The sequence below is a fragment of the Dipodomys merriami genome, unplaced genomic scaffold, assembly GCF_024711535.1.
Source record: "Dipodomys merriami isolate MVZ:Mamm:240054 unplaced genomic scaffold, mDipMer1.0.p SCAF_72, whole genome shotgun sequence".
NCBI classification, from domain to species: domain Eukaryota; kingdom Metazoa; phylum Chordata; class Mammalia; order Rodentia; family Heteromyidae; genus Dipodomys; species Dipodomys merriami.
Window position 1 is genome coordinate 4248230 of NW_027206313.1, and position 26771 is coordinate 4275000.

The following is a 26771-nucleotide window of genomic DNA, read 5'->3' on the forward strand; positions in this document are numbered from 1 at the left end:
AGTTACCTATGGAGAGCACCCACTGGGCATCTGCTTCTGTGCTCGCCACCTGTAGGGGGTTGTGAGAACCGCGTAAAATACAACTTCTGAGCCAGGTGTGGTAGTTCACACCTGTCAGCAATCCCAGCTCCCTTAGGAGGTAGAGCAAGAGGATCTTGATCTGGACGCCATTCCTGAAAGGTCAGGGAGAGCGCATCTCACAAACGCAGTAAGGACTAGGAGAGAGGCTCAAGAGCTCTATCACTGAATAGGAAATGCCAGTAGAAGCTGGACACAAGACTGAGGAATTACATCTCTCACGTTCTGTCTGAAACCAGAATGATGCCATGACCATCGTGTGTGTGTGTGTGTGTGTGTGTGTGTGTGTGTGTGTGTGTGTGTGTGTGTGTGTGTGTGTGTGTGTGTGTGTGTGTGTGTGTGTGTGCGTGCACTGATCTTGGAACTGGAGCTCAGTGCCTGTGCATTCTCCCTGAGCATTTCTTCAGTGCTAGAGCTCCACCACTTGAGTCACAGCTCCAATTCTGGCTTTTTGGGAGTGGTCAATTGGAGATAAGTCCTTAGACTTTCCTGCCCAGGCTGGCTTTAAACCAAGATCCTCAAATCTCAGCCTCCAGAATAGCTAGAGTCATGGGTGTGAGCCAACAGCTGTTTGTTTGTTTGTTTGTTTATTTTTATTTATTGGTGTGGGGCCTGAACTCTGGGCCTGGGCGCTGTCCCTCAGCTCTTCAGCTCAAGGCTAACGCTCTACCACTTGAGCCACAGCACCACTTCCAGCTTTTTCTGCTTATGTGGTACTGAGGAATCAAACTCAGGGCCTCAGGCATGCAAGGCAAGCGCTCTACCACTGAGCCACCTTCCCAGCCCTCAACAGCTATTTTTAAAAGAATACTGTAAAAAAGAATATGGATGTCCATGGCTCACACCTGTAATTCTAGTTACTCAGAAGCCTGAGGATGAAGGTTCCACGCCAGCCTGGGCAGAAAAGTCTGTTTGACGCTTAGCTACAACCCACCAACAAAAAGCTGGAAGTGTAGATGTTTCAAGTAGTAGAGCACTAGCTTTGAGCTGAAAAGCTGAAGTAGTGCCCTGGCCCTGAGTTCAAGCCCCAATACCAGCACCAAGAAACAAAAAACAAAAAATACAGTAACATTTATATCAACTTTTATTTAAACTTTACATTTTTGTTTAGTATTTTTTTTGAAAATATTAAAACATACTTTCCAGTATTGGGCACAAAATTAAGTAATTCGGGTGTGCCTCACTAAGCAAGGCTGGTGTCAGAAGTTGTGTTTACTTGTCACTAAATTGTGAAGGGATGGGGCTGGGAAGGTGACTCAGTGGTAGAGCGCTTGCCTTGCATGCATGAGGCCCTGGGTTCGATTCCTTAGCACCACATAAGCAAAAAGAAAAAAAGCCAGAAGTAGCACTGTGGCTCAAGTGGTAGAGCGTTGGCCTTGAGCTGAAGAGCTGAGGGACAGCGCCCAGGCCCCGAGTTCAGGCCCCCCGACCAGACCCAAAAAATAAATAAATAAATAAATTGTGAACGGATAATTTCATATTATGCTGTAAGAAATAGATAACAGATCTGTTTTGTTAGTAGATAGAAAATTTGATTTTGAGGAAAAGTATTATTTTCATTCTTCCTTTTTGATTTACTTTCTTTTACATACATGTACATACATAACAAATGCCAATAAAAAAGTCTCATGTAACTTGTAGGCAAATGCTAATGGTCAGGTATTTCATTCCCATGTTTTCTTTAATTCCTTTGTCCAAAGCAAAATCTCAGTGGAGCCTACAACTATCATTTTCCTTTTCTATTTTAGTCTAACTCCAAACCAATCTCAAATTTCAAAACATGAGTCTTGGACCAATAATACATTCCTCTTCCCAAATTTCCCTTGGAAAGTTTCTTTTCTGTGGTGATCCTCTTGTCTGCTAAGTTCCATCTTTTTGGGGTAGATCTGGGCATGGAGGTCACTGCTCTACCATCTTCAGAACAATGCCAACCCTCCTCCTCTGAAACTAGCTCCAGGCTCTCATATGCCAGGGCCCCTGTCAGCCCTCTGGCGTGCCGACCAGATCGCATCTCCCGAATTGTCGATGTTGACCCAAAAGGATTGCAGACATCCTGTAAGGATCCCAGTTTCCTGCATTAGTACAACCTCTGCAGACGTTGGAGATGTTGTGCAGTGTGTGTTCAGGATTCTCTAGAAGTAAACATTATGACCTAGATTCTAAAGTACATATGTAGCTTATTGCTCATTCATTCATCTGTTCATGCGTGTTTGCACGTTCTCCTCCATTCATTCCTGCATATGTATTGAATACCTACTGTGGGCCTGTGTCTTTGGTAGGTCAGAATATGTAGAAACAGACAATAATCCCTACCCTTCTACCCTTATGGAGTTTACAGTGGAAGGAGAGGGATGCTCAAATGTATAAGTAGTTGTTTAGGTGGTGCTATAATATGGAGATAATAAATCAGAACAGGAGGAAAATAGGGCCAGGCTTTAGGGGCCATCCATTGGGAAAGTGATTGAGTAGTCCCCACTTGGGGAGGTGGTCTTTGGGTAAACACTTAAGAAAGCAAACGAATTGGGGATGATCCTTCGAGGCAGTCAGATTAAAGACAGAGCGGCCCCAAGGTGGGAATATTTCTGGTGTGTGGAGGAGCCTCACACAGGTGGCCTGAGTGAGCAGAAGGAAGGAAGAGAAGACAACTCAGGTGTGGATGGATGGGGGACGGGGACGCACATGGGCCCTGGAGGGCTCTGTTTTTCCTCCCTAGGAACTGGGTGACAGGGCTGGTGGGAATGTGTACTGTAAGGAGATGATCCTGCTGAAGATATAATAGTATTCCTCTGCTCACTGAGTGGAGGGAGGTAGACAAGATGTCCACTCAGAGCACTCAGGAGACTAGGGGAGACAATGATAACGGGCCAGTACAGGTGGTAGAAGTAGCTGGAGTCTGGGTATATTTTGAAGTAGGCCCAACAGCCTTTCCTGGCTTAGATACTGAGTAAGAGAAAGGAATCAAGGATGAGGCCAAGGCTTTTTGTCCAGGGAGTTAGAAGGACCATTTGCCAAGTTCTGGAACAAATGGAAGCCATGAGGAATGACTATTCAGGGCCTGCCTTTCTTATTCGTGACACGGTTACTCTAGAGTGGAAGCATCCATCTACTCGCTGTTTGCTTCCGCCTCACGGTATTCTTGCACAGGGGGAGGGTGGGAGGGCTGGGGGTGGACTGTCTTGAAATCCATCACTTACAGTCACGTGGCAATGAGTATACCATGTGTGCTTCAGATTTGGGACCCTACACAAAACAAATTTGTACTTTCTGGAAACAACGCCGCAGTCTGCTTTTTGGTCCTTCTTTTCCCTATGATTCTCCCTTTGTGATGCAGTCTTGAGGTAGCTGATAATAAGAATAAACTCTAACGTTCTCAAGCCCTACCAGCGAGCTCCTGAAATTCTTTGTGAAGAAAGCTTATAAAGCCATAGCAGTTCGATGTAGAACAATGCGATTGTTCTTTGGGGTTTTGTTCTTAGAGTTCTAAGCAAGGGTTGAAGGAAACTGAGAGGGAATTAAGTCATCATGAACTAAAAGCTCAACAGTGACTACACCTGGTTCCCTAAGGCATGATGGGAATTTTAGTTCGCTTCTGGTCTCAAAGTCATACATCTGTCATGTGTTTGGCCACCCAAGAAACAAAGGTTTTATCAGATAGTGAAGGGAGATCTGTGACTCTGATTCTATGCTCGATTCTCATTTCTTCTGATTCACAGAGGGACCTCGGGAAAGCTCTCTAATGAGGGTTCCAGATGCCATGCAGAAAAAATACTTGGTGTGATTTACAGTACCCTTGTGTGAATGGGCAGGGCAGAGAATTTAACACCTCTCCAAGCCCTGAGTCATTTAAGTCATCTAAATTAGCAGTTCCATGACAACGTTTGCCCTTCTGTTGCTAGTCACCAAACACATTTAACTATCTTAAAAAGAAGTTTCTTTAAATCAAAGCGTTACTGAGTAAAAGACCTATGCAGGGTTGGAGGCGTGGCTCAGTTGGTAGAGTGCCAGCCAATGAGCAAAAATGTCAGGAGTCCCCCAAAAACAAAACAAAGCAAAATAATATGGAGAAAAGACTGCAGTCTCCTTCACATAGCAGTGGACAAACAATTAAGTGCTCACTATATAAATATAAGAGTTTTGTTGTTGTTGTTGTTATTGTTTTGTTTTTTGCGGGGCCTGGGGCTTAACCTGAGAACCTGGGCGCTGTCCAGGAGCCCCTTGGTGCTTAAGGCTGGCTTTCTACCACCTGAGCCCCGGGGCCACTTCCAGCTTTGTCTGAGTAGATTATTGGGGATAAAAGTCTTACAGGCTTTCCTGCCCAGGCTAGTTTCAAACCAGGATCCTCAGCTCTCATCCTCTCGAGTAGCTAGGATTACAGGTGTGAGCCACTGGTACCCAGTTAATGTAAGACTTTTTATTGTGACTCGTAGGAGAGATTAAATTTTTAAGCCAGATTTTTCTTTGCTCATGAAATTGATACCTGGACCAAGATGTTGAAGGAAAATGTGATTTTATTTTTACTTAGTGAAGAATACTTATGAAGCACATTCATTTATTAAAAAAAAAATGTCATTTTCTTCCCATGGTTCTTTCAACAAAGTATTCACTTCCCACTGAGCATGTGTGGTGGGCTTCGGCCTCAGTCTGTGCCCCTCCCCCGCGGGCAGAGGTGGGCAGCAGCATTCGCGCGGGGCACACTGGCTATCTGGGAGAAGGCAGCACTTCACACAGGCACTTGGATCTGGAAGCAATTCCTCTGTTGTTTTCTCTTTAAAGACTCCTGGTTAGAAATGCAGTGGAGCTCCGAGGAGAGCCTCCCGTGCCATGCGGCCTTTCACGAGGGCCTGCAGGACGACTTGTGTCGACAGATCACATCCTGCAAGAAGGAATGAGGCCCCCAGAAGCTTCCAGTGGGGGCTGAGCTCCTGCCGAGTGCGGAGACCTCCGTGCATTCATATTCATTTCAGAGGAAATTAAAAAAACAACCTTGGGAATCAACGTTAAACAAGTCGAGAAGCTGAGGTGGCAGAATGTGAGACTGGACACGGCCCGGTGTTGGGCGTGAGGAGCCCTGGCCCTGGGGACCCCGGCCTGCTTCTTTTGAGTTTTAAAGAAGAGCACACAGGGAATCTTGGCACGGTGCCCCTCGCCCCCTCTGTCCTGCCAGCAGGGTGAAGAAGACCCAACTGAAGCTTTTGCCAGTGTCAGTGAGCTGTAGGAGACCCGGGAAGAGTTCTCTGGAACAGAAAGGTCTGTGCTCAAAGCCCCAGCCGCAGCGTGAGGCCCTGTCCTGAATTTGTAAGGACAGAACAAGTCACATGGATTCACAGTCCGGCTCTGACGGCTGCTGGGGAGGGAGTCTCACCTGGGCTGAGGAAGAAGTGGCAGGCTGAGGTTGATCAGGAAGAGCCACAGCTCCAGCCACTGTGCGCAGGGGAAAATGGGTTTGATTCCTGTCCAGGAACGAGAGGGTTCTAACTTGTTCCTGCCTGGGGTCTGGATACATGGCCCTCTCTGACTCAGGTCCTCTGTGAAGCCAGGCACACGCTAAAATCTATCTGTGGCTGTAGATTTGTATGGGGCTTCATTTTGCACTACCTGTTGGGTTCAAAAGAGACCAAGAATCTTGGAACCAGGTGCCAGTAAGCTCATGCTTATAATCCTAGCTTCTCAGGAGGCTGAGATCTGAGGATTGCCATTCAAGGCCAGCCCGGCAAGAAAAGTCTGTGAGACTTTATCTACAACCAACCAGCAAAAAGCCAAAAGTGGAGGTGTCACTCAGGTGGTAGAATGACAGACTTGAGCAAAAAAAAAGCTAAAGTAGTACATAAGGCCCTGAGTTCAATACCAGTATGGATCCAAAACCAAACAATCAATTAACTCCTTTAGGTTTCTTGAAAGAGTAAAATAGAAATAAATGGCTGCACAGGGACACCTCTGGAACTGCCCAGAGAAGGCAGCTGCCCACTGGAAATGTGTGCACAGCGAAAAGCAACAGACACGGGGAAAGCCACGACCACGAGAGATTTGTCTTCTGATTCAATAGAGGACTATGCTGTGCCCCATCCCAGTTGTGCTGTGAGATTAGGAGTATTCATTCCCCAGGGCACCTGAGAGGCTGAGGTGAGCATCTCTCCAGGAATTACCTTCGGCCTAAGATGGTGCACCGTGGCCATCCATTCCCCTTCCCACAGTGGTCCATGGCCAGTTGTGCTCAGTGTGCAGGAGAAAGGACCCGTTGGTTCCCTTCTCTCAAAACAGGACAATTCAGAAGCGCATTTCTAGCTCTAGACCTGGGAAAAACCCTTCCTTAGCCCGATCTTATTCACCTGACTCCAGGGCCTGCCACAACACACATACACACACACACACACACACACACACACACACACACACACACACTCACTCACTCACTCACTCACTCAAATCTCCTTTCCAGAATCTGATTCTCAGACACCTTAACTTAACACAGGATCTCCCAGGTCTGTGTTTTCAACCCTGGCTTGTGTGCCAAGCCCTGGACTCCTATCCTGTGTTCTCCTCTGCATCTTAATGTTGTGTCACACGGGCATCTCACACTAAGCACAACCAATAGCCCTCTGCCCACTCCCACAGACTGCCTCTCCCCGGTCCCCAGTTGAAATTCGCTGGCTCTGGGTCATCCAGTTGCTGGATGACTCTTGGAAAACTCGCCTTTTTGTCGTCAGGTGCTGCTGCTGCTGCTGTTGTATTCTTCATGCATTTCTTCTGTTTCTGCTGTCTGTTCACATCACTTCTCTCTGGACTGGATTACTGTAGCGGCCTCCTGCATGGCCCCACACCCCTCTTTAGTAGCACAGCCTGGGGATGTCAGAGTAGAGAAGTTCCAAGGGCTTGCTTTGTTGGTGGTGGTGGTTGTGGAGCTTGAACTCTGGGCCTGGGCACTGTCACTGAGCTCTTTTTGCTCAAGGCCAGCGCTCTATCACTTGAGCCACAGCACCACTTCCTTTTTTTCTGGTGGTTCATTGGAGATAAGAGTCTCATGGAATGCTTGATAAGAAATGTACTCATTATCTTGCCCTTGTAATTGTAATTCCTCTGTACAGTATTTTCACAATAAAAAATATGATAATTAAGAAAAGAGTCTCATATACTTTCCTGCCCGGGCTGGCTTTGAACTGTGATCCTCAGATCTCTGCCTCCTAAGTAGGTAGGATTACAGGCATGAGCCACCAGCACCCAGCTCTATGAGACTCTTATCTCCCATTAACCAAGAGTAAACCAGAAAAAAGCCTTCAAGCCTTTGAGACTCCATCTTCTTCCCTTAAGCTGTGTCTTTATAGACTGAAGAGACTTACCAGATCAATGCTGCTTCAGGAAAAACACTTCATCTCTTTGGTCATGCTAGCCTCTATCTATGGGCCTTGTCTGTGGTGTTTTGCTTGAGTTGAGATGACAGCGTTTTCCCATTCATTTTTATTTTGCTGGTACTGGGACTTGAACTCAGGACCTCACATTCTCACTCTGCTTTTTCACATTCTGCTTAAAAAAAAAATCTTTTCAGATCTCTTGGCTCCTAAGGAAGAATTCAGAAACTCCACAGGACAGCTTAGAAATCAGATATGCTTGCTTTTGTGAAAAATGTTCAACTGTAACTTACTTTCCCTTCCTTTTAAGTGATATGGCTCAGTTTCATTTAGGAGAATTAAATTTATTTATAAGTACAATAAAGAGCCATCCCCAAAGTAGAATACAGGATATAGGTGTTGCTACCTTTTAGTTGGAAAACCTTTGTTTATGAGTTTCTTTTCTTTGTTGTTGTTGTTGGTTGTGGGGCTTGAACTCTGGGCCTGGACGCTGTCCCTCAGCACTTCAGCTCATGGCTAGTGCTGTACCACTTGAGCCATAGTGTACTTTGACTTTTTCTGTTTATGTGGTGCTGAGGAATCGAACCCAGGGCCTCATGCATGCAAGGCAAGCGCTCTACCACTGAGCCACTTTCCCAGCCCTGTTTATGAGTTTCTTGGAAAAGAACCTGACCCTCCCTCTTTTTACTGCCTACATATTCGTTTGTTGTCATTGTACTAAGTCCACCAGCCCCATGTTATGTGCAATCATCTATAACTCGGATCTCACAGATCCTGGACTATTATACAGACTTTTAGAGACATAAATACAAAACTTTCTTTCCTACAATTTGCCAATGGTCATTAAACTTATAAAAATTCATTGGCTTGCTAGTACTGGTGACTCACACCCGTAATCCTAGCCAACTCAAAAGGCTGAGAGAGAACTGAGGATTGCAGTTCGAAGCCAGCCTGGGCAAGAAAGTCCATGAGACACCAATCTCCAATTAATTACAAAAAAAAAAAAAAAAAAAGCCAGAAATGGAGCTGGGGCTCAAGTGGTAGAGCACCAGCCTTGAGTCAAAACAGCTCAGGGACAGCACCCATGCCCTGAGTTCAAGCCCCGTGACACATACACACATACACACACTCATTCATTGACTTACAAATTTTTGTGCTGCCATATAAAAATTATATGGCCTTTTAACAAAAAAGATTAAGCAGTTCATTTACTTCCCATGTGAAGCCTGAATCTGTCCTCTGTATTGTCTGAGTTGTTTTCTCATTAGCCTCATCCAGCAGCGGATGGCTGCACTCCGTTTTCCCATGGTGCATCTTTCCCTTTACTCTGTGGTGTCCCGGCTGCCTAGACCTTAGAGTAGCTAGAAAACTTGGTTTCCTTGTGTCTGGTCCCTTCTAGATCGGTCATGAAAGTGCTGAGCAAGGCTCCATCCTGGACTCTGACAAATGTTGCTGCTTTTAGTTTATATTAAAAATGGTCAGGCGCTGGTAGTTTATGCCTATAATCCTAGCTACTCAGGAGGCTGAGATCTGAGGATCACGGTTCAAAGACAGCCCGGGCAGGAAAGTCCTTGAGACTCTGATCTCCAATAAACCACTCAGAAAACTGGAAGTGGCACTGTAGCTCAAGTGGTAGAGCGCTCACCTTGAGCTGAAGAGCTGAGGGACAGCGCCCAGGCCCAGAGTTCAAGCCCCACCACTGACCAAAAACAAAAACAAAACACCAAATATGGCCAAATATTCTTCTTCTTCTTCATATTTCAATGCCTGTTTAAAAAGTAATGGCCCCTGGCAAGTAAATTTTTTTTCTAAAAATGTAGAAAATAGCCAGATTGATTGCTCACACCTGTAACCCTAGCTACATTGGAGGCCAAGATCTGAGGATCATAATTAGAAGCCAGCCTGCCAGGAAAATCTGTGAGATTTTTTTTTTTTTTTTGTAGGCTGTGGGGCTTGAACTTAGGGCCTAGGCACTGTCCTGGAACTCTTTTAATTAAGACTAGTGCTCTACCACTTTGAGCCACAGCCTTACTTCCATTATTTAGGTGGTTAATTGGAGATAAGTCTCATGGCCTTTCCTGCCCAGGCTGCTTTGAAACGTGATTCTCAGATCTCAGCCTCCTGAGTAGCTAGGATTACAGGCGTGAGCCACCAGCTCCTGGTATCCACGAGATTCTTATTTTCAATTAACCACCAGAAAACTGGAAGTAGAGCTGTGGCTCAAAGTGGTAGAGTGTTAATCTTGAGCAGAAAAGTTCAGGGACAGTGCCCAGGCCTCAAGTTCAAGCCCCATAACTGACAAAATAAATGTATAAAATATCTGCATATTTCATGTTGATTATACACATTTGCTTCAAAAGTTTAAATGATATGTATTAGACAGTATAAACATACAAAATACACAAAAATGAGTTAATAGATGCATATATAAATATATATATACATAACATAGGATTTGATGTGTGTGTGATCCACATACACAATGCTGTATTCTCTGTGAAATATCCTTTTCCCTTTTGAAACAGAGCTTTGAAGCAGAGGTAGTATAGGTCTGTGTCCAGTAACAAAATTTCCTGTAAATCAGAAAGCAAAAGCCTTCAGCCTGGATTGTCCTTAATTGAACATGTGCCTTATGCAAGTTATTGTACCTTCTTGGGATTCAGTTTTGCCTGCTTTCCTTTACTTTTCCTTCCTTCCTTCCCTCCTTCTCTCCCTCCCCTCCCTCCCCTCCCTCCCTCCCTCCCTCCCTTCCTTCCTTCCTTCCTTCCTTCCTTCCCTCCCTCCCTTCCTTCCCTCCCTCCCTCCCTCCCTCCCCCTCCCTCCCTTCCTTCCTTCCCTCCCTCCCTCCCTCCCTTCCTTCCTCCCTCCCTCCCTCCCTCCCTCCCCTCCTTCCTTCCTTCCTCCTTCCTTCCCTCCCTCCCTCCCTCCCTCCCCTCCTTCCCTCCCTCCCTCCCTCCCTCCCTCCCTTCCTTCCTTCCTTCCTTCCTTCCCTCCCTCCCTCCCTCCCTCCCTTCCTTCCTTCCTTCCCTTCCTCCCTCCCTCCCTCCCTTCCTTCCTTCCTTCCTTCCTTCCTTCCTTCCTTCCTTCCTTCCCTCCCTCCCTCCCCCCTTTCCTCCCTCCCTCCCTCTCCTTCTTTCCTTGTCAAGGTCTCACCTTGCAGTCCAGGCCATGCTCTCTAGGCTCTCCTGCTTCAGCACCCCAATGCTAGAATTATAGATGTGTGCCATCATACCTGGTTTAGTCCTGTCATTTCTAAACAGAAAGAGTAGAGTTAGATCAGTGATTCTCAACCCTGATTTTACTTTGGAAGCACTTGGTGAATTTGAAAGAATGTAGATGCTCAGGACTCATTGAGAATGGTGATGTGTGTATGTGTGTATGTATGTGTGTGGGCTGTTATTAAGGCTTGACCTCAGAGCCTGGGTGCTGTCTCTGAGCATTTTTACTCAAGGCTAGCACTCTACCACTTGAGCCACAGCTCCGCTTCTAGCTTTGGTGCTTAACTTGAGATAAGAGTCTCATGGACTTTCCTACCTAGGCTGGCTTAGAACCACAACCTTCAAATCTCAGCCTCCAGAGTAGATACAATTACAGGCAGGAGTCATTGGTGCCTGGCCATGAATTACTTTTTTAAACCAGGTTTACCCTAGCCAGGCACTAGTGGCTCATAGCTATAATCCTAGCCACTTAGGAGGCTGAGATCTGAGGATCACAGTTCAAAGCCAGCCGGGGCAGGAAAGACTGTGAGACTCTTATCTCCAATAAGCCACCAGAAAATTGGAAGTGGCGCTGTGGCTCAAGTGATAGAGTGGTAGCCTTGAGCTGAAGAGCTGAGGGACAGTGCCCAGGCCCAGAGTTCAAGCCCCACAACTGACAAAAATAAATAAATAAATAAAATACAATAAAAATAAAAAAAGGCTTTACCCGTATCTTGTAGGATCTCAGTGAATGATCAGTGAATACTTCATAAATAGTATTAACATAATAAGATCTTTAAAAAGAAGACATGCCATGTGAATTAGATTTCTTTCCTCCAAAAACTGTTTCTTGTTTCCAGTTCCTTCTCCCCCCACCCCCATGCCAACCATCTCCCCGGATTCTAGTCTCTGCTTCCTCCATCCCGGTGGGCGTGGTGCTGCTGTGATCAGCAGGCCTGGGCTGCACGCTTGCACAAGCCTAGACCTCTCAACAGAAGCGCAGAGCGCCACACAGCTGCCCCGCAGAGCTCTGGCTCCTGACCCAATGCAGTTGTACACGATCTCAGTCATTATTAGAGTGGCCATTTTGTGTTTCACCAAGAACTAGATTACAGGTTGAGACTGCCCACATCCACAAGGCTGGCAACGAGCAGAGGGAAAATCTAGGCCATCTCAGCCACAAAGCCATGCTGCTGTGGTGTTTAGGATGGTTTCTGCCTGTTTTCCCAGGAGGGAGGCAGGTCCCAGTAGTGAGTGACTCATCCGAGGTCACACGCTAATCAAAGCAGAGTCAGGATTCCACCCTGGGTCTTTCTTGACACCTTCGTGACAAGCACTGTCTCTATTGGCCTCACATTCTTACTTTATGTCCATTACCTACCCATCTGTTTTGCCCTCTTGAGCTTCTCCCTGAACTCTGTTTCCTTTCTGCTCAGAATAACCTGGGTCCATTTCCTAGGCTGTCATGTATGCATGTATTTAGTTGGACTTTGAAGGCACGCTGAGATCTGTCTTCTCTAATCCTTCCTTTGAAAGTCCCCAGAAACTTGTGTCCTTCCTGCCTACCAGCCTTTGATCTTTCCTTCACCCTCTCAACCAGCCCCTCTGAGGGGACATCCTCCCCTAGTCCCCCTGAATCCACCATGCTGGGTCACCCCGTGCTGGCAAAGGTCATATAAGAACAATCCGGCAGGGCGCCGGTGGCTCAGGCCTGTCATCCTAGCTACTCAAGGAGGCTGAGATCTGATGATCATGGTTCAAAGCCAGTCTGGGCAGGAAAGTCCATGAGACTCTTATCTCCAATAAACCACCAGAAAACCGGAAGTGGCGCTGTGGCTCAAGTGGTAGAGCATTGCTCAAGTGGTAGAGCATTAGCCTTGAGCTGAAAAGCACAGGGACAGCGCCCAGGCCCAGAGTTCAAGCCCCATGACCACCACCACCAACAACAGAAAAAGAACAGGCCTGGTAGTTGTTTGACCAGTGGTGTTGGATGGGTTTTGAATTCGTAATGCAGGTGCTGGGATGTAGCTCCGTGGCGGAGTGCTTCCCCTGAACCAAAAAAGAATAAAAGAATTACACTGTGTTTGTTTTAAATCCAGCAAAGCTTTGCGATGTCCGTTCATAGGGCTTTACAAACGCTCTGTGTGTTCTTCTGCTGCCTCCCGCATGGCCACGCTGACGGCTCACTATCCTTGTTCTCCTAGTAAACGTGCCCTCCCCGGTCATGGAAGCCATGTGCCGACAAGACGCGCTGCAGCCCTTCGGGAAGAGCAGCAAGCTGCCCTCCGCCGCCCAGCAGCGCTCCGTGGTCTTCCCCCAGGCACCCTGCAGCCGGAGCTTCTCTCTCCTGGACAAGGCGGGGCCCATCGAGCCAGGCTTTAACCAGATCAACGTGAAAAACCAGCGCGTCCTGGCCAGCCCGACCTCCACCAGCCAGCTGCACTCAGAGTTCAGTGACTGGCATCTCTGGAAGTGCGGCCAGTGCTTTAAGACCTTCACCCAGCGGATCCTCCTCCAGATGCACGTGTGCACACAGAACCCGGACAGGTAACCCATCTCTGGGTTGGCGCAGCCAGATCCGCCGCTTACCTCCTGCTGGCTTCCCGACAACCTCCAAGCGCTTAGCCGCACCTTGGGGTTTCCTCCCCCCCATGCTTGAACAGGTGCCTCAGTCGCTGACAGAGCTGCACAGACAGGTTGGTGGCTCCACGCGCTGTCCAGACATCTGTCTGGGTGCCCGTGGCTCACGCCTGTCACCCTGGCTACTCAGGTGGCTGAGATCTGAGGATCATGGTTCAAAGCCAGCCCAGGGCAGGGAAGTCTGAGATCCTTAACTCCAGTTAACCAGCAAAAAAGTGGAGCATGGCTCAAGTGGTAGAGTGAGAGCCTTGAGTGCTAAAGCTAATAGGACAATGCCTTGAGTTCAAACCCTGGTACTGGCGCGCATGCACACACACACACACACACACACACACACACACACACACACAAAGGAGCAACAATAGAAAGAACATTTATGAATATCATAGGTGGGAAATGAGGTTAGGACAATTATAATCCTCTCTGTCTTCCAAAGATAATATAGCTGGCTGCGAGGGGCTGTCAGAGTCATTTCAGAGTTCATCTCCAGTGTGCTGTGGGTATGAACTTAATTAAGTACTAAGAGGTAATGAATTGGAATTTTTTGCTTAGTACTATTTTTCTTCCGAGCATGCAAACCCATAAATCCTGCGGCGCTGTCAAAAGGGAATACCTACTCTGCTGGTGATGTGGAGGAAAACAGATGCCACTTATTCAATAAACTAATATCCACACAGAAGAAAAATGTTGACTAGATACCTCAGAGTCAAAGTTGGTTTGAAAGTTTGTCAATAAAGAATTTTATGGCCATGAACTGAGGATGAAATTTAGCTGAACAAGTGAATTAAAATTTCAGGTACTCTGACAAGTGGGATGGTAGATATAATGGAACTATTATTTATGAATCAAAACTGGTTTATTCGACAGTCTGGATAGCTGGGAGCGCCAAAGACAAAAATCAAATTAATTCAATATGAAAGGATTGTGGGGTTTTATCTCTTCGTCATGTCCTGTGAAAACTTGATTAAAACCAAAATACCTCAGAAGAGCGTTGAAAATGCACTTTGAATAGAAAAGCAGGAAATAATTTTTAGAACTAAGAGTGGAGACTCAGAAGCAGATTTCTTGAATTACTTTCTTAGTTTGGCCACTGAATTATCTTAATTAAGGCAAGCCAATTAACCCTCTTTGCCTAATGGTATATAGTCTGCTTTTTTTTTTTTTTTCTTCTTCCTACATCTCAGAGCCTGAGTGCTTTCCCTTAGCTGTTTTTGCTCAGGGGTGCTGCTCTACCACTTGAGTTACAACTCAAGTTGTGAAGTTAAATTGGAGATAAAAGGCTCATGGACTTTCTTGCCTGGACTAGTTTCAAAAACCAATCTCTTCAGATCTCAGCCTCCTGAGTAGCTAGCATTACAGGTGTGAGTCATGATCTCAGCTACATTAAGCTTTTCCCTTTCAGGTGGGCCTAGAAAATCCAAGCAAGGACAGACAGGATGGAGATGTGGTAGGAGAGGATGGAAATACTCCCAAATAACAGTTTTAAGGTTATTGCACACATTTGCGGGTATACATGTTTTCTTATTGTTGTCATTCTAGAAATAGCTTGTAGCCTGAAACATTGCCGCAGCTATTTAATTCTGAAACATTTAGATCAGGGCCGCTATGGCAGCTGTGTCTTGGTGAAAGTAAGAATAGACTTGTGTGCCTGTGTGTACAGTCCTTTCGGCTGTATAAGTGATACAACAAAGTGTGAAAGCGATGTCCTGTGAACTCAGAGCTTTGTGCTCTTCTTAACTTTCTCACACAAGGCTTGACCACTTGAGCCACACCTCCATTTCCAGCTTTGGGCTGGTTAGCTGGAGATAAGAGCTTCTCAGATTTGTATGTGCAGGTGGACTTTGAACCGTGATCCTCAGAACTCAGCCCCCTGTGTAGCTAAAATTACAGGCATGAGCTGGCTTTATTGTAATAGGTTTTTTTTAAAAAATATAAAATACACATCAAAATCACAAGCCTGCTTTGTAAATGAAGCAAGTTCAAATGTATGGCTCTATTCTTTGACAAGGTGTGTTTTTGTCACAGTAACTGAACCCTCAAGGTGAAGTGAAGTGATAGTTTCTGAATCATGGCACTCATGCTTGGCTTTGAGTGTGACTTGACTTCATGCTGAGTGTCATAAAAAAAACAATGAAAATATTTTAGGTCAAGTAGAAGATTCTGAAAGATTGTTTTGTCTGGCCCTACTTACACTTAGAATGTCACATGTATGGTGGTCTAAGGTCTGTTAAGTTTGTTATAGAAAACAGTCGTGCTATAATTCTTGTTACATTTTTTAAAAACTATCAGAAAAAAATCTTAGGAATTAGCCTATGTGTACAAATTATGCACAAAATAATTTAATCGAAGCTAAGTTAGTGTAATTGGCACAAATCCAGGTGGTGTGAGCTTCCTAACTGTCCTGGGCCCCTCAGGTGCGGTGTGGCTAGCCTTCCCAAAGTGATGGAAAATGGGCTCTAGCCAGTGCGGGAGCAGAGCTCCAGGCATGGCTTTCTTGCTTCTCACTTCCCTACTTTATGTGGCTAAAGAAAGACTTCGGAGAAGGTCAACAGGATTCATTTAGAAGTTAAAATTAAGAATCGTGACGTCGTGATATCAGTCTCCTTTATACTCAAAGCGCAATGTTAGTTAGCGACAAGGGACATAGGCGAGAATTTGATAGGAGCTGCGTGTGGATGGCAAGAGGAAATAGATGGAGATGTCCAGACATCAGACCTGCTCATGTTACATACATAATTTGCTGTTAGCATATAGTACCATAATAGCTTTATTTTTTTAGCTCTGGAACCTAGAATATTCTCTCTGTATTGGAAAGTTGGGCAGTAAGTGAAAGGTGCAATTTGTAGCTACATGGTTAAAATGCATATAGACAAGGGTACGCAAAGCCTTCAGTTACAGTGGATGTGTGTGTGTGTGTGTGTGTGTGTGTGTGTGTGTGTGTGTGTGTGTGTGTGTTCTGATACTAGGGTTTTTAACTCAGGGCCCGGGCATTGTCCCTTAGTGTGGGACAAGGAGAGGGCGTAATCCCAATGGGAGAATTTTTGTCCTGGAAGTTTTTCATGCCATGGGAAAAAAAAATCAAGGAAGGATTAATCATTTTAAACCAAACCACACTTCATTTTGTGAAATGCTTCATCCTTCCTCTGTGTACACCAAACCAATTTCAGACTCAGAGCAAAGGGATTGGACATTTTACTGCTGTAATCCTTGGCAGAGCAGCTTGCTTCCAGTGACAGAGAATGCCAGGGAATACACGAAGCTGATTTACCAACATTTACATGCTACCTAAATTCAAACATACCTTGTCTTTTTTCACTTATTTTTCTTTACTTGAATATGGAACATTTTCTAGTTTTTCATGAAGACTGATCTTTCTGTGTTGGAAACAGTCACGAGGGACTAATTATATTTAATTGAATTGAAATTAAGTAAAAGTACTTACGTTTCTTGGTTGCACTGACCACATTTCAAGAGCTCAACTGTGTTGTGTGGCTCCTGGCTCGATACTTAGGTAATTCAGTCCATTAGTGGACGATGATTGCTAGAGGTCTCAGGTAGAAACAAGTTTGAGATGTGGTCCCTTGTGCTTGCTTTGAGATCAGTGAAATGCTTTTTGTGCTTTATGAGTTAAAAGTATGTTAGGAAGGTAGCTCCTAAATGCATCGCTGAGAGATCATGGAAGGGGTAGAGCTAAACGCAGCAGCCGTGGGTGTCAATCCTGAGAGCTTGTATGGTGGTCTAACAGGAAAGCGCGGCTACCGGTGTGCGCTGGACAGAGGAGCGCACAGCTTCAGAAGGGACACATGCAGAGTAGTGACGAAGAGAGGCGCACATGCCTGACAGCCAGATCTCTCCTATCCAGCGGGCAGATAGAGCAGCCAGATCATCCTCTTAGCCCTGGGGTGGTCAATTCTTCTGTGTTTTTCTAGTAGGGCACATCAAAAGGAGGCAGAACTTTGGAGTTAAGGTTGATTGGGCCTTATCTCTCTTTTTTTGGTGCCAGATGTTGAGATGAGTGGAAAACGTTGGTCGTTACACCATGAAAATCTGATTAATGGCCACGAAGTCTGTGTCCCTTAGGCATTGTGACTTGAGAGACAGGCTGCACTGGTAGGAATTTTCACACAGTCTTAACTCCTGCGACTTCTGCCTCCCAACAGTTGTGATAGCTGAACTTCCCAAGACCTAAGTAATGTTCTCTAAGCCCCGCTGAAGACTTGGTTCAGTCTTGAATATATTCTTCTTGAATATATTCTTAGAATAAACCCTAGGTACACAATCAATTATAAATTACATTTTAATCGTTTTTAGTTCATTTTTAAAGGAATTTCTGAAAACGCAGAAAAACAGGGTAGAGGAATTTTGTCTACTGATTGTACAACGTCAGTACTTTCTGATGGCTAATTTTCTGTAAGTTTCTAGGCTGAGAGAGACTTTTATGGAGGCAAGAATTCACTTAAATTGCCAACTTGAAACAAAATCAAGCCCTGCAAAAGTGAATATGACCCAATGATCAGAACTTTATATCTTAATGTACCTAAGAATGAGGGGAAATAGCTTTGCTTTTGGAACTTAACGAAAACGTAATATTTGCTCCCATGTTTTAGTACTAGATTCTCTTGTGGCTTGAAATTTTCAACATTTTACCTATACATTAAAACGTGCCATATTTTAGTGGATTGTGTGCATGCCTGCACACACGTACACGTAGAAAACCCCACGGCTAAGAAGCTGGCTAGAACACACCATCCAAGATGGAGACCATATTGGTGATGCTGTGTCTTGAAAGTATGCATTGGGTAGATCCTCAGGCCAAGCAGGAGAAAAGCGTGATGGGATGCAAGAGAACATCTGAATCAGTCTATACCCCTTTCCAGATAGAACAGCAACGGAGGTCAGGGGAGTAGTTGATTGACTTGTCCATATCCAACAGCTGACATCAGTCAGTAGCTGGAGTAGACTCACCTCTATTCTCTTTCTTTTCTCCCTCCCACTCTCCCCTGCCCTCTCCCCACCATTCTAGGCTCTTCTTTTTAGCCAAGCTGAATCCTGTAAGACTTTAAAAAAAAAAACTGTTCCACCTAGATCACTGGTTTGCTTGCCTCATGCTGGTCCTAGGTAGAAAGTTGTTTTAGAATCCTATTCACCGTTCATTGCTGTTAACTTGATGAAAATTCTACATCAGCCTCTGTGATTATTTCTGTTTTCCTGTGTGTAAATCTTTACCACTGTGACAATTAACATAAAAAGGATGGATTGACTTCTGACTGTGGGAAATAAATCACCCCAACTTTTGACAGAAGAGCTAGAAAAAAGAGAGAAGATTAATTGGTTTTATTTAGTGGCTTATTGTTTATAGTGATAGCTATTAAAAATAGATAACCAGAGGCTAATAAATGTTAATGGTCCCTTCACTATTAGAAAAATCAATTGTCAGTGGATATAGCATATATATTAATATATTATTTTGTTTATAGTCTTCAATAGTGTTTAAAATTTTATCCCTGAGAGAATTACTTTTTAAGGGATCCTGAAAGGTTAACATTTCTACCAAGAACAGATTTAGCAAGAGGACATTTTCTCTACATATAATCTTAAGGGCTTTCAAGGCATTATTTCATAATTGTAATAAAATGCATTTGTAATTTGTCAAGATGGATAAACGCCTCACCAATGACTCTTATATATTTCTTTGAAACTTGTTTGAGAGCAGTTAGATAGATTTCTAAATGTAAGTAATTAAAATTGTATAGTATTGAGTTATTGACTAATGCTGGACTATTAATCAAGCTAAAAAATTCTACAATCAGTGCTCAGTGTGCTGAAGCCTAGTAAAATAATAGTATTTGTGTTCAGTGAGGCAAGTAGCCACAATTAAGCACTTCACTTGACAAATGAGAGGGTCCACTTTATTTTGCACTTAATTGAATTGTTGTACATGCGCGCTCGCCATTGTCTCCAAGCCCTTCATTTTGGTTGCTAGTCATTGGTGCTTGTGCATTTGTTAACGGTGGAGCAATTAAGTCAGCTTTCTCAATTCAGTCAGCAGCATCGGGGCCACAGACCAAGCCTTGGTGAATGCTGTTAATATCCCCCATGACAGATTATTCATTCTCTGAACAAAATTTTTGCTAAACAAATTAGAGCCCTGTCAAGGGATGTACGAAATAGCTTTGGATAGGGAAAACTCTTCAGGTTTTATATCACTCACTGCTGTCTGCTTAAGTAAGCAGGAGAACTTCTGTAGAGAAGTTTTTAATTTTAATTTATTTTATGAGAACCCCACATTGATCGACTTATTATGAGTTGCAGAGAATGTGCTGTGGTAATCTTGCTAATTATCAGGCTTTGTCACGGCTGCCTTCCATTCGCTCCTGCAATGAAGCCCTCTTTCTGCGCGCACAGTGACATTCTGTCATTTCTGGGCTGTTGTAAATCATTCTTCTGGCCACCAGTCAGGAGAAAGACTTCATGGATGAATATTTGGGGGGAGGAGGTGTAGAAGATAGAAGCCAGAATTTCTTTATTCTTTCCATTTTGGGTACTGGGTATGGTATTTCTACTCAGCTTTCTTGCTCACAACTGGAGCGCTACTACTTGAGCCACACCTCCAGTCTGACTCTTTGCTGATTCATTGGGGATGAAGTACTGCAGACGTCACTGCCCAGGCTTGTTTTGAACCTCGGGCTTTTGGATCTTAGCCTCCAAAATGGCTAGGATTATAGATGTGAGCTGTTGCCAACAAAGTCTGTGTTCCCTGGGCTGTATCAGTGGCTGTGCTTTGAGTGGACCCCAGTTCGGTATTTATGAAACCATGCAAGCAACTTGCCCACCTGTCTGCATGTTCGCCAGACACCCTAAGACCACCTCTGTATCAACAGCTTATGAAGAACTCTGAGGACAGTTTGTCCTCAGTTTTCTGAACTGACAGATAACAACCACGGCTTTCCTTATCCCAGAAGATTACTGCAAGATTAAGCTAGATAATTGATTTGAAAGCACTTTGGAAAGTTACAAATGTCACGGAAACATAAGAGACGGTTACACATATTTTTCCCTAGTAACGTTTGGCTTAATTAAGCCTGTTGCTTTTAAAGCTTACAAAAATACACTGATATTTGCTTGTGGGAGATCAAGACGAGAAAGCAGGAGTTTCTTGACATGGCCGTGATTCATACTGGAAGGGAATGTTCATTTGGGAAATGATGTGTCTCTGCAGCCTTGAACTGGGTTCCCGTGGCACAGCCAAAGCTCTCTTACGGAAGAAACTAGCCAGCTCACACCGGTAAATCCTCGCTCCTGGGGAGGCTGAGATCTGAGGACTGCAGTTCAAAGCTAGCCCGGGCAGAAAAGTCCAGGAGACTCTGGTTTCCAATGAACCAGCAAAAAGCCCGAAGTGAAGCTGTGGCTCAGACGGTCAAAGCACCATCCCTGAGTGAAAAAGCAAAAGGACAGCACCCAAGCCCTGAGTTCAAGCCCCAATACCAGCACCCCCACACCCACACCCATACTCACACACACACAAAGTGAGAAAATGTCATCGGAATGTACCTCATGCTTCCAACCGGCGCAGCAGCCTAGAAAGCACTGACCGGGCTTCTGTTTGTGTGTTTCAGACCCTACCAGTGTGGCCACTGCTCTCAGTCCTTTTCGCAGCCTTCAGAACTGAGGAATCACGTGGTCACTCACTCCAGTGACCGGCCTTTCAAGTGTGGCTACTGCGGCCGAGCCTTCGCGGGAGCTACCACCCTGAACAACCACATCCGAACCCACACTGGAGAGAAGCCCTTCAAGTAAGTAGCAGGTTCCTGTCTCAGCCTCTCCTGAGAGCTGGCAGAGGTGCCCGGCTGGGAGAAGGCTCCTTGGCAGGTCAGAGTCCAGGCTGCCAAAGGATCTCTTGGCTCAGTGCCTGACATTTGGAAAACGAAGTCAGGAGATTTACATCCTGGTCCTGGCTCAAGTTTTGCAATCCTGGGCATGAGATGATCTTTCTGAGTGTTTTTCTCATCCGTAAAGGACAGCGATCTGAGTGAATAATTTCCATGTTCTCAACAGTGCGCACAGAGCTCTTAGAACCACAGGGAAGGTGGCCCTGTGTTCAGGACAGGTGAACAAGCCTCTCTTTGAGAACCTGAGCCCTCCAGGATGCTGCCAAGCTACATCCTCCTCTTTCTTAAGGTGCTGAAGCGTTTGAACTGATTGTCATAGCCAGTCTGTGACTTTGTACTGTGTGTTTTGGACTTTAAAATGGCCATAGTAGCCAGGTGCCAGTGACACGTGCCTGTCACAAGTCAGAAGGCTGAGATCTGAGAATCGCACTTTGAAACCAGCTCAGCAAGAAGGCTTCTGCAGTGTTTATCTCCAATTAACTACCAGAAGCACCACACACACACACACACACACACACACACACACACACACACACACACACACACACACACACACACACACACACACACACACACACACACACAGAGAAGTGGAACTATGGCTCAAGTGACAGAGTGCTAACCTTGAGCAAAAAATTTTAAGCCTCCCGTACTGGCACAAAAAATGAAATAAAAAAAAAATAAGGAGTAGCATTACCATGGTGAAAAACAAAAACAAGGCCAAACACAAACACATGGCACATTTTTTTTTTAAAGGATTCAGGAGATATGGGAAAAGGTAAAAATGAGTTCTCAAATTATGGGCCAGGTAAGGGGGCGTGTCTTTCAAGAGTTAGCCTGACCGTCTGAATCGTGTACTGGGACTTTTCTGTCCATGTCTTTGTTCTTCCAATCCTTCATTCATTCAATTATGTGTATTCATTTGTTCAGCAGATATTCACAGAGCATCTACTTTTACATTAGACACCTTGCTAGGCACAAGATAGACAAAGGTGAAGGAGACTTCCTCCTACCCCGAGTAACAGAGAAGTAGAGTAATCAATACTAGGTGGAAGATGATGTGTTGAAGATGTTTTGAAGGATGGATAGGAGTTTTCCAGAAATACTGTGAGAGCTCAAACAGCATGTGGAAAGGTTTGGGGACCATGGAGCCAGCTGGTAGTCTCAGAGAAGTTTTTACTGTTTTTTGTTTGTTTGTTTGTTTTAAAATAATTTTGACTTCTACCCTCTTACATCTCTCTCTTCCTCATATTGGCTTTCTTCAATTGAGAGGGAAAATTGCAGTACATGGGATGTCCAGCCTTAAATTACAAGAGTCAAGGAAGAGAGGAAGTGCTTGAAGAAGTAGGAAGAGGTTGCTTAGGTCTCAGCTAATTAGTCTTAGACTCTTGTGGCCCCTGACTTTCTCTCTGGACCCGCTGCTGGGGGGACGGGGTGGGGTGGGGAGGGGGACGCGGTATTCCTTCCCGAGTCAGTGACAGCCCAGGGCAGCAGCGGCTCACTGGCCTGGGCCACTCCCCCTCAGTTGTCTGATAGCAGAAGGAGGAGCTCATAAAGAGCCATCTTTGCTCAGTCCCCCAAGAATTAGTTACTTCATTGCATCATTTTCCATAATACTTTCATCGATGCTGTTAACACTCAAAGCGGCAGTAGCTTTTGTCTGTAAGCCTGGGTGCTGCTCGTTCACTGCATGAAATCTCCTGGCTAAGGAGACAAGATGGAGCCTAACACTGGGCCTACAACGTACCAGCCAGGCTACACATCCAGGAGGCTGCAGGAACACCAAAGGCTCCCGGCTCTTTCATGCACCCTGAGGGGCTAGCTGGCTTGCCTCATTCTTAGCTGTTTCCAGTGCACTGCCCGGGAGATCTGGTCATCTCTCTAAAGCCTGCCCATGCAGGGTCACAATGGCGTATTGCGTACATCTTTGAGATGGAGGGCTGTTGAAAAACAGCGGTGTGGGACAGTTGAGGCTCTCCCGGTCTCACACATTGGAGAGCTGGCAGCCAGACGGCTACTGTGCCAAGACTCACATTGATTTTTATCTTGTTGCTGTGTAAATAGATTTTAGTAATTAATTGAAGAGGTTTCAGGGTCAAAATGGGAAATAGATTTCTATTAATGTTAAGGTGTTACTTACGTGTAACCTTGTTGATTCCACTCAATTTTTTCCTTTAACTTCCTGTTTTTGTCATGTTTCCAATAGTGTTGCCATCTTAATTTTAGTTCATCAGCTTAACATCTGAAAGGTTTCGTGATTTTATTTCCCCCTTCCCAACAGTAGGTTTTGTGATCATGCCTGATTTCTTTTTATTTATTTCTTTATTTTATTATTTAATTTTTTATTGTGAAAATACCATACAGAGGAGTTACAATTACATGGGCAAGGTAACGAGTACATTTCTTATCAAGCATTATTACCTCCTCCTTTGTTTCCCCTCCCCATCCCTTCCCATCTCCCCCCCGCCCCTCCCCCTCCACCCCCCCAGCCAAATTTGTAAAGTTTGTTTTTAGACATGACATCTTGTACATCTCATTGTTGCAATAGGTCCACTTATATCCCTCTTTAAACAATTTGTTTTTTCCCTTCCCCTCCACAAATTATACCAACATCAAATACAGTGAAAACAGGGGTTATACTGTGGGGGAGGGACATACAAAGCAACAACAAAGAAATCATCTTATAAATATGTCAGAGATAATCCATGCCTGATTTCTTGTGGGAAAAAAATAAACTAATGAAAAATGAAGGAGAAGGCTGGGTGCTGGTGGCTCACACCTATAGTCCTAGCTTCTGTGGAGGCTGAGATCTGTGGATTGAAGTTTGTAGCCAAACAGGGCAGAAAAGTATGATACTCTTATCTCTAATCAACCAGAAAAAAACTGTAATTGGAGGTATGGCTCAAGTGATAGAGCACCAGCTTTGAGTAACAAAAGCCAAGCAAGAGTGTGAGTTCAAGCCCCAGTACTGATTTAAAAAAGGTGATACCACTAGGGTTACTGGATTAGAGTCTGTGTGCATGATCTAGTTCCATCTGCTCCGGCTCTTATCAAATAGCCACAGGCTATAATATTTTAGGTTCTTTAAAAAATTTTATCAACTTTGGTGGCGGGGGAAGATTGGGTGGGAGGGGACAGCAGGGGGGGTATGGGAAGGGCTGGGAAGGGGAAACAAAGGAGGAGGTAATAATGCTTGATAAGAAATGTACTCGTTACCTTGCCCATGTAATTGTAACCCCTCTGTATGGTATTTTCACAATAAAAATTTTTTTATCAAATATATATCAGCTCTCCAGGGGAGAGCTGAGTGCGTGCTTATTTTGAAAGTGTGAGATTTAAACATCTTCTAGGAAATGGAAAGATAGATCCTTTAGTGTATACAACCAGGTCTTTCAGGATTGAAGTGTCCCAAGGGGATGTGGGAATCTTCCAACCATAGCTCATGCATACCCAGCCCGTGGACATTTGTAAATATTATGAAGATACCCTTTTACAAGCTTATAAAACAAACATTCAGAAAAACTTTGGTCGCAGATTAGTCAATAAAAAAGGGATTTCTTCACAACAGATACTTTTACTACTTCAACTAATGGGTATTGGCTTAAACAATGTTGTAGTGGAGACATATCTTGTAAAGATACACAACCTTCAATTATCTGCCCGGGGCATCTTCCAAAGAGATGGCCCCAAATGGCTCTGTCCCCAGATTCTCATTCTCTCTCTCTCTCTCTCTCTCTCTCTCTCTCTCTCTCTCTCTCTCTCTCTCTCTCTCTCTCTCTCTCTCTCTCTCACACACACACACACACACACACACACACACACACACACACACACAAGCATTTAGAAGGCCTTTGCAGAATCCTCAGCTCCCATCTGGGAATCATGGGAGAGCATCTCCAAGGTCTAAAATCTTCTTCAGAGAAGTGCAGTTTGTAGGCAGCTCAAGTATCCAGAGGAGTCTGGAGAGTTGGCAGTAAGAGGCCAGCCTGCATTCCAGGCTTTTCCTCACAGTCTGATTAGCTGGAGTCCCACGGAAAGAACTCACGTCCCCAGATCTAGGGAGCTCACGGACCTGTTGACAGCTACAGACTTACATTTTCTAAGATGAAGGGGTGCCTTGGGAATCTGGAGACAGGGTCGTACTGAAGATCTTGGCTCGTGGTCTGTTCTGTGAGACTGAAAGTCATGGAGAGCAAGGAGGAAAAGCAAGGCAGCGTTTCATGTACCAGCAGTGGCCCAGTGCGTTGTTGCTGGAAGGAAGGGAGGGAGAGGAGTTGACAGGCTAAAAACTATTCCTCACGGTGAGGGGCCCTCCTCTCCCTGCGGATTGCTAACAGAATCTCTCAGTTTTCAAATAGACCACTCTGCCAGGTGTGCAAGCGTGCAAAGACTGGTGTGAACAGTGCTGGGCTCCTGCATGTGAGCAGGTCAGGACTCTCTCTAGGAAACCCTCTTCATCCTTCTTATAATAAAGGAGATATGGGGGAAAAAACTACTAGTTTTTGTCTTGGAAAAGGGATTTTAGCACAGGATAAAAAAAAAATCAAAGGCTATTTTGAATGATGTCCAATATTTGAATAAAAGCTAGACCAAAAGAAAGACGATCTAAAAAAACAAATCAGTGAATACGCATCACACACATTACATGCACAAAACCCGGCACGATTTGGCCCAGTTCAAGATGTGTTTTGGGCGGATTACAGATGTGCAGAGAGCTTCTTGCAGGATGACTTCGCGTCACTTGGTAAACTCCCAGTACTTCCTACCATTCAGTCATCACAGCGTCGAAGAAAAGATCTTTACCTGAAAAGGGACATCAGGTCTAATTGAGACTCTCATCCCTGTAGAAAGCGGAGAACACGTTTTCTGCAGGAATATCTGGAAGCCTTTCCACTTGTGTGTTCCAGTGCTGTTTCCTTCAAGGCCGTGACATAGCACCGTGGCCAAGGGCTGACACGGCAAAGAAGACCTTGGGGCAAGAGCGTCGCTTTCCTTCTGGCTCTTGCCTTCTTCAGCCTCGCCCCAGAGTCCAGGGTTCCTCAGAAGCGTGCATTCCTGGCGTATCTGAGATCGTAATTTAGGGTTAACTAAAGGCAGACTCTGTTTCATTCCAGCCCCTACCTCCCAGAGCCAAAGTACTTGACCTAGTCTTTTCTCATGAGTTCTATGAAGCTGTTGCTTTTTCTCCTTAGATTTCTCTAAAGATGCTGAGTATAACTTACGTTTTTATTATAAATATATATATAAAGTAGGAGCCAGGAGCTGGTGACTCCTATGTGATCCTAGCTATTCAAAAGGTTGAAATCTGAGGATCCAGATTTGAAGCCAGCCTAGGCGGGAAAGTCCTTGAGACTCATATCTCCAATAAACCACCCAAAATCCAGATGTAGAGCTATAGCTCAAGTAGTAGAGTGCCAGCCTTGACAAGCTAAGGGTCAGCACCCAGGTCTCAAGTTCAAGCCCTAGTACTGTGCACATGTACACACACACAAACACACACACACACACACACACACACACACACACAGTGGTTTTATATCTTGTTGTCTTATTATATTTGTGTGATTCCCAGACCACACAGATATTAATTTTATGAGCCTACGAGGAGCTATCTGGGGAAAGAT

The 26771-nt window shown here is 44.9% G+C and overlaps 1 protein-coding gene across 2 annotated transcripts in view; it reads left to right on the plus strand.

Annotated features, from left to right (window-relative positions):
- Positions 1–26771, plus strand: part of LOC138818173 (putative histone-lysine N-methyltransferase PRDM6) — a 129110-nt gene that overhangs the window by 74979 nt on the left and 27360 nt on the right. For both annotated transcript variants that reach the window (XM_070009116.1, XM_070009118.1), the window contains 2 exons: positions 12823–13165; positions 20875–21051. In XM_070009116.1, the coding sequence (XP_069865217.1) occupies positions 12823–13165; positions 20875–21051 (520 nt within the window). The remainder of the gene's footprint in view (positions 1–12822; positions 13166–20874; positions 21052–26771) is intronic.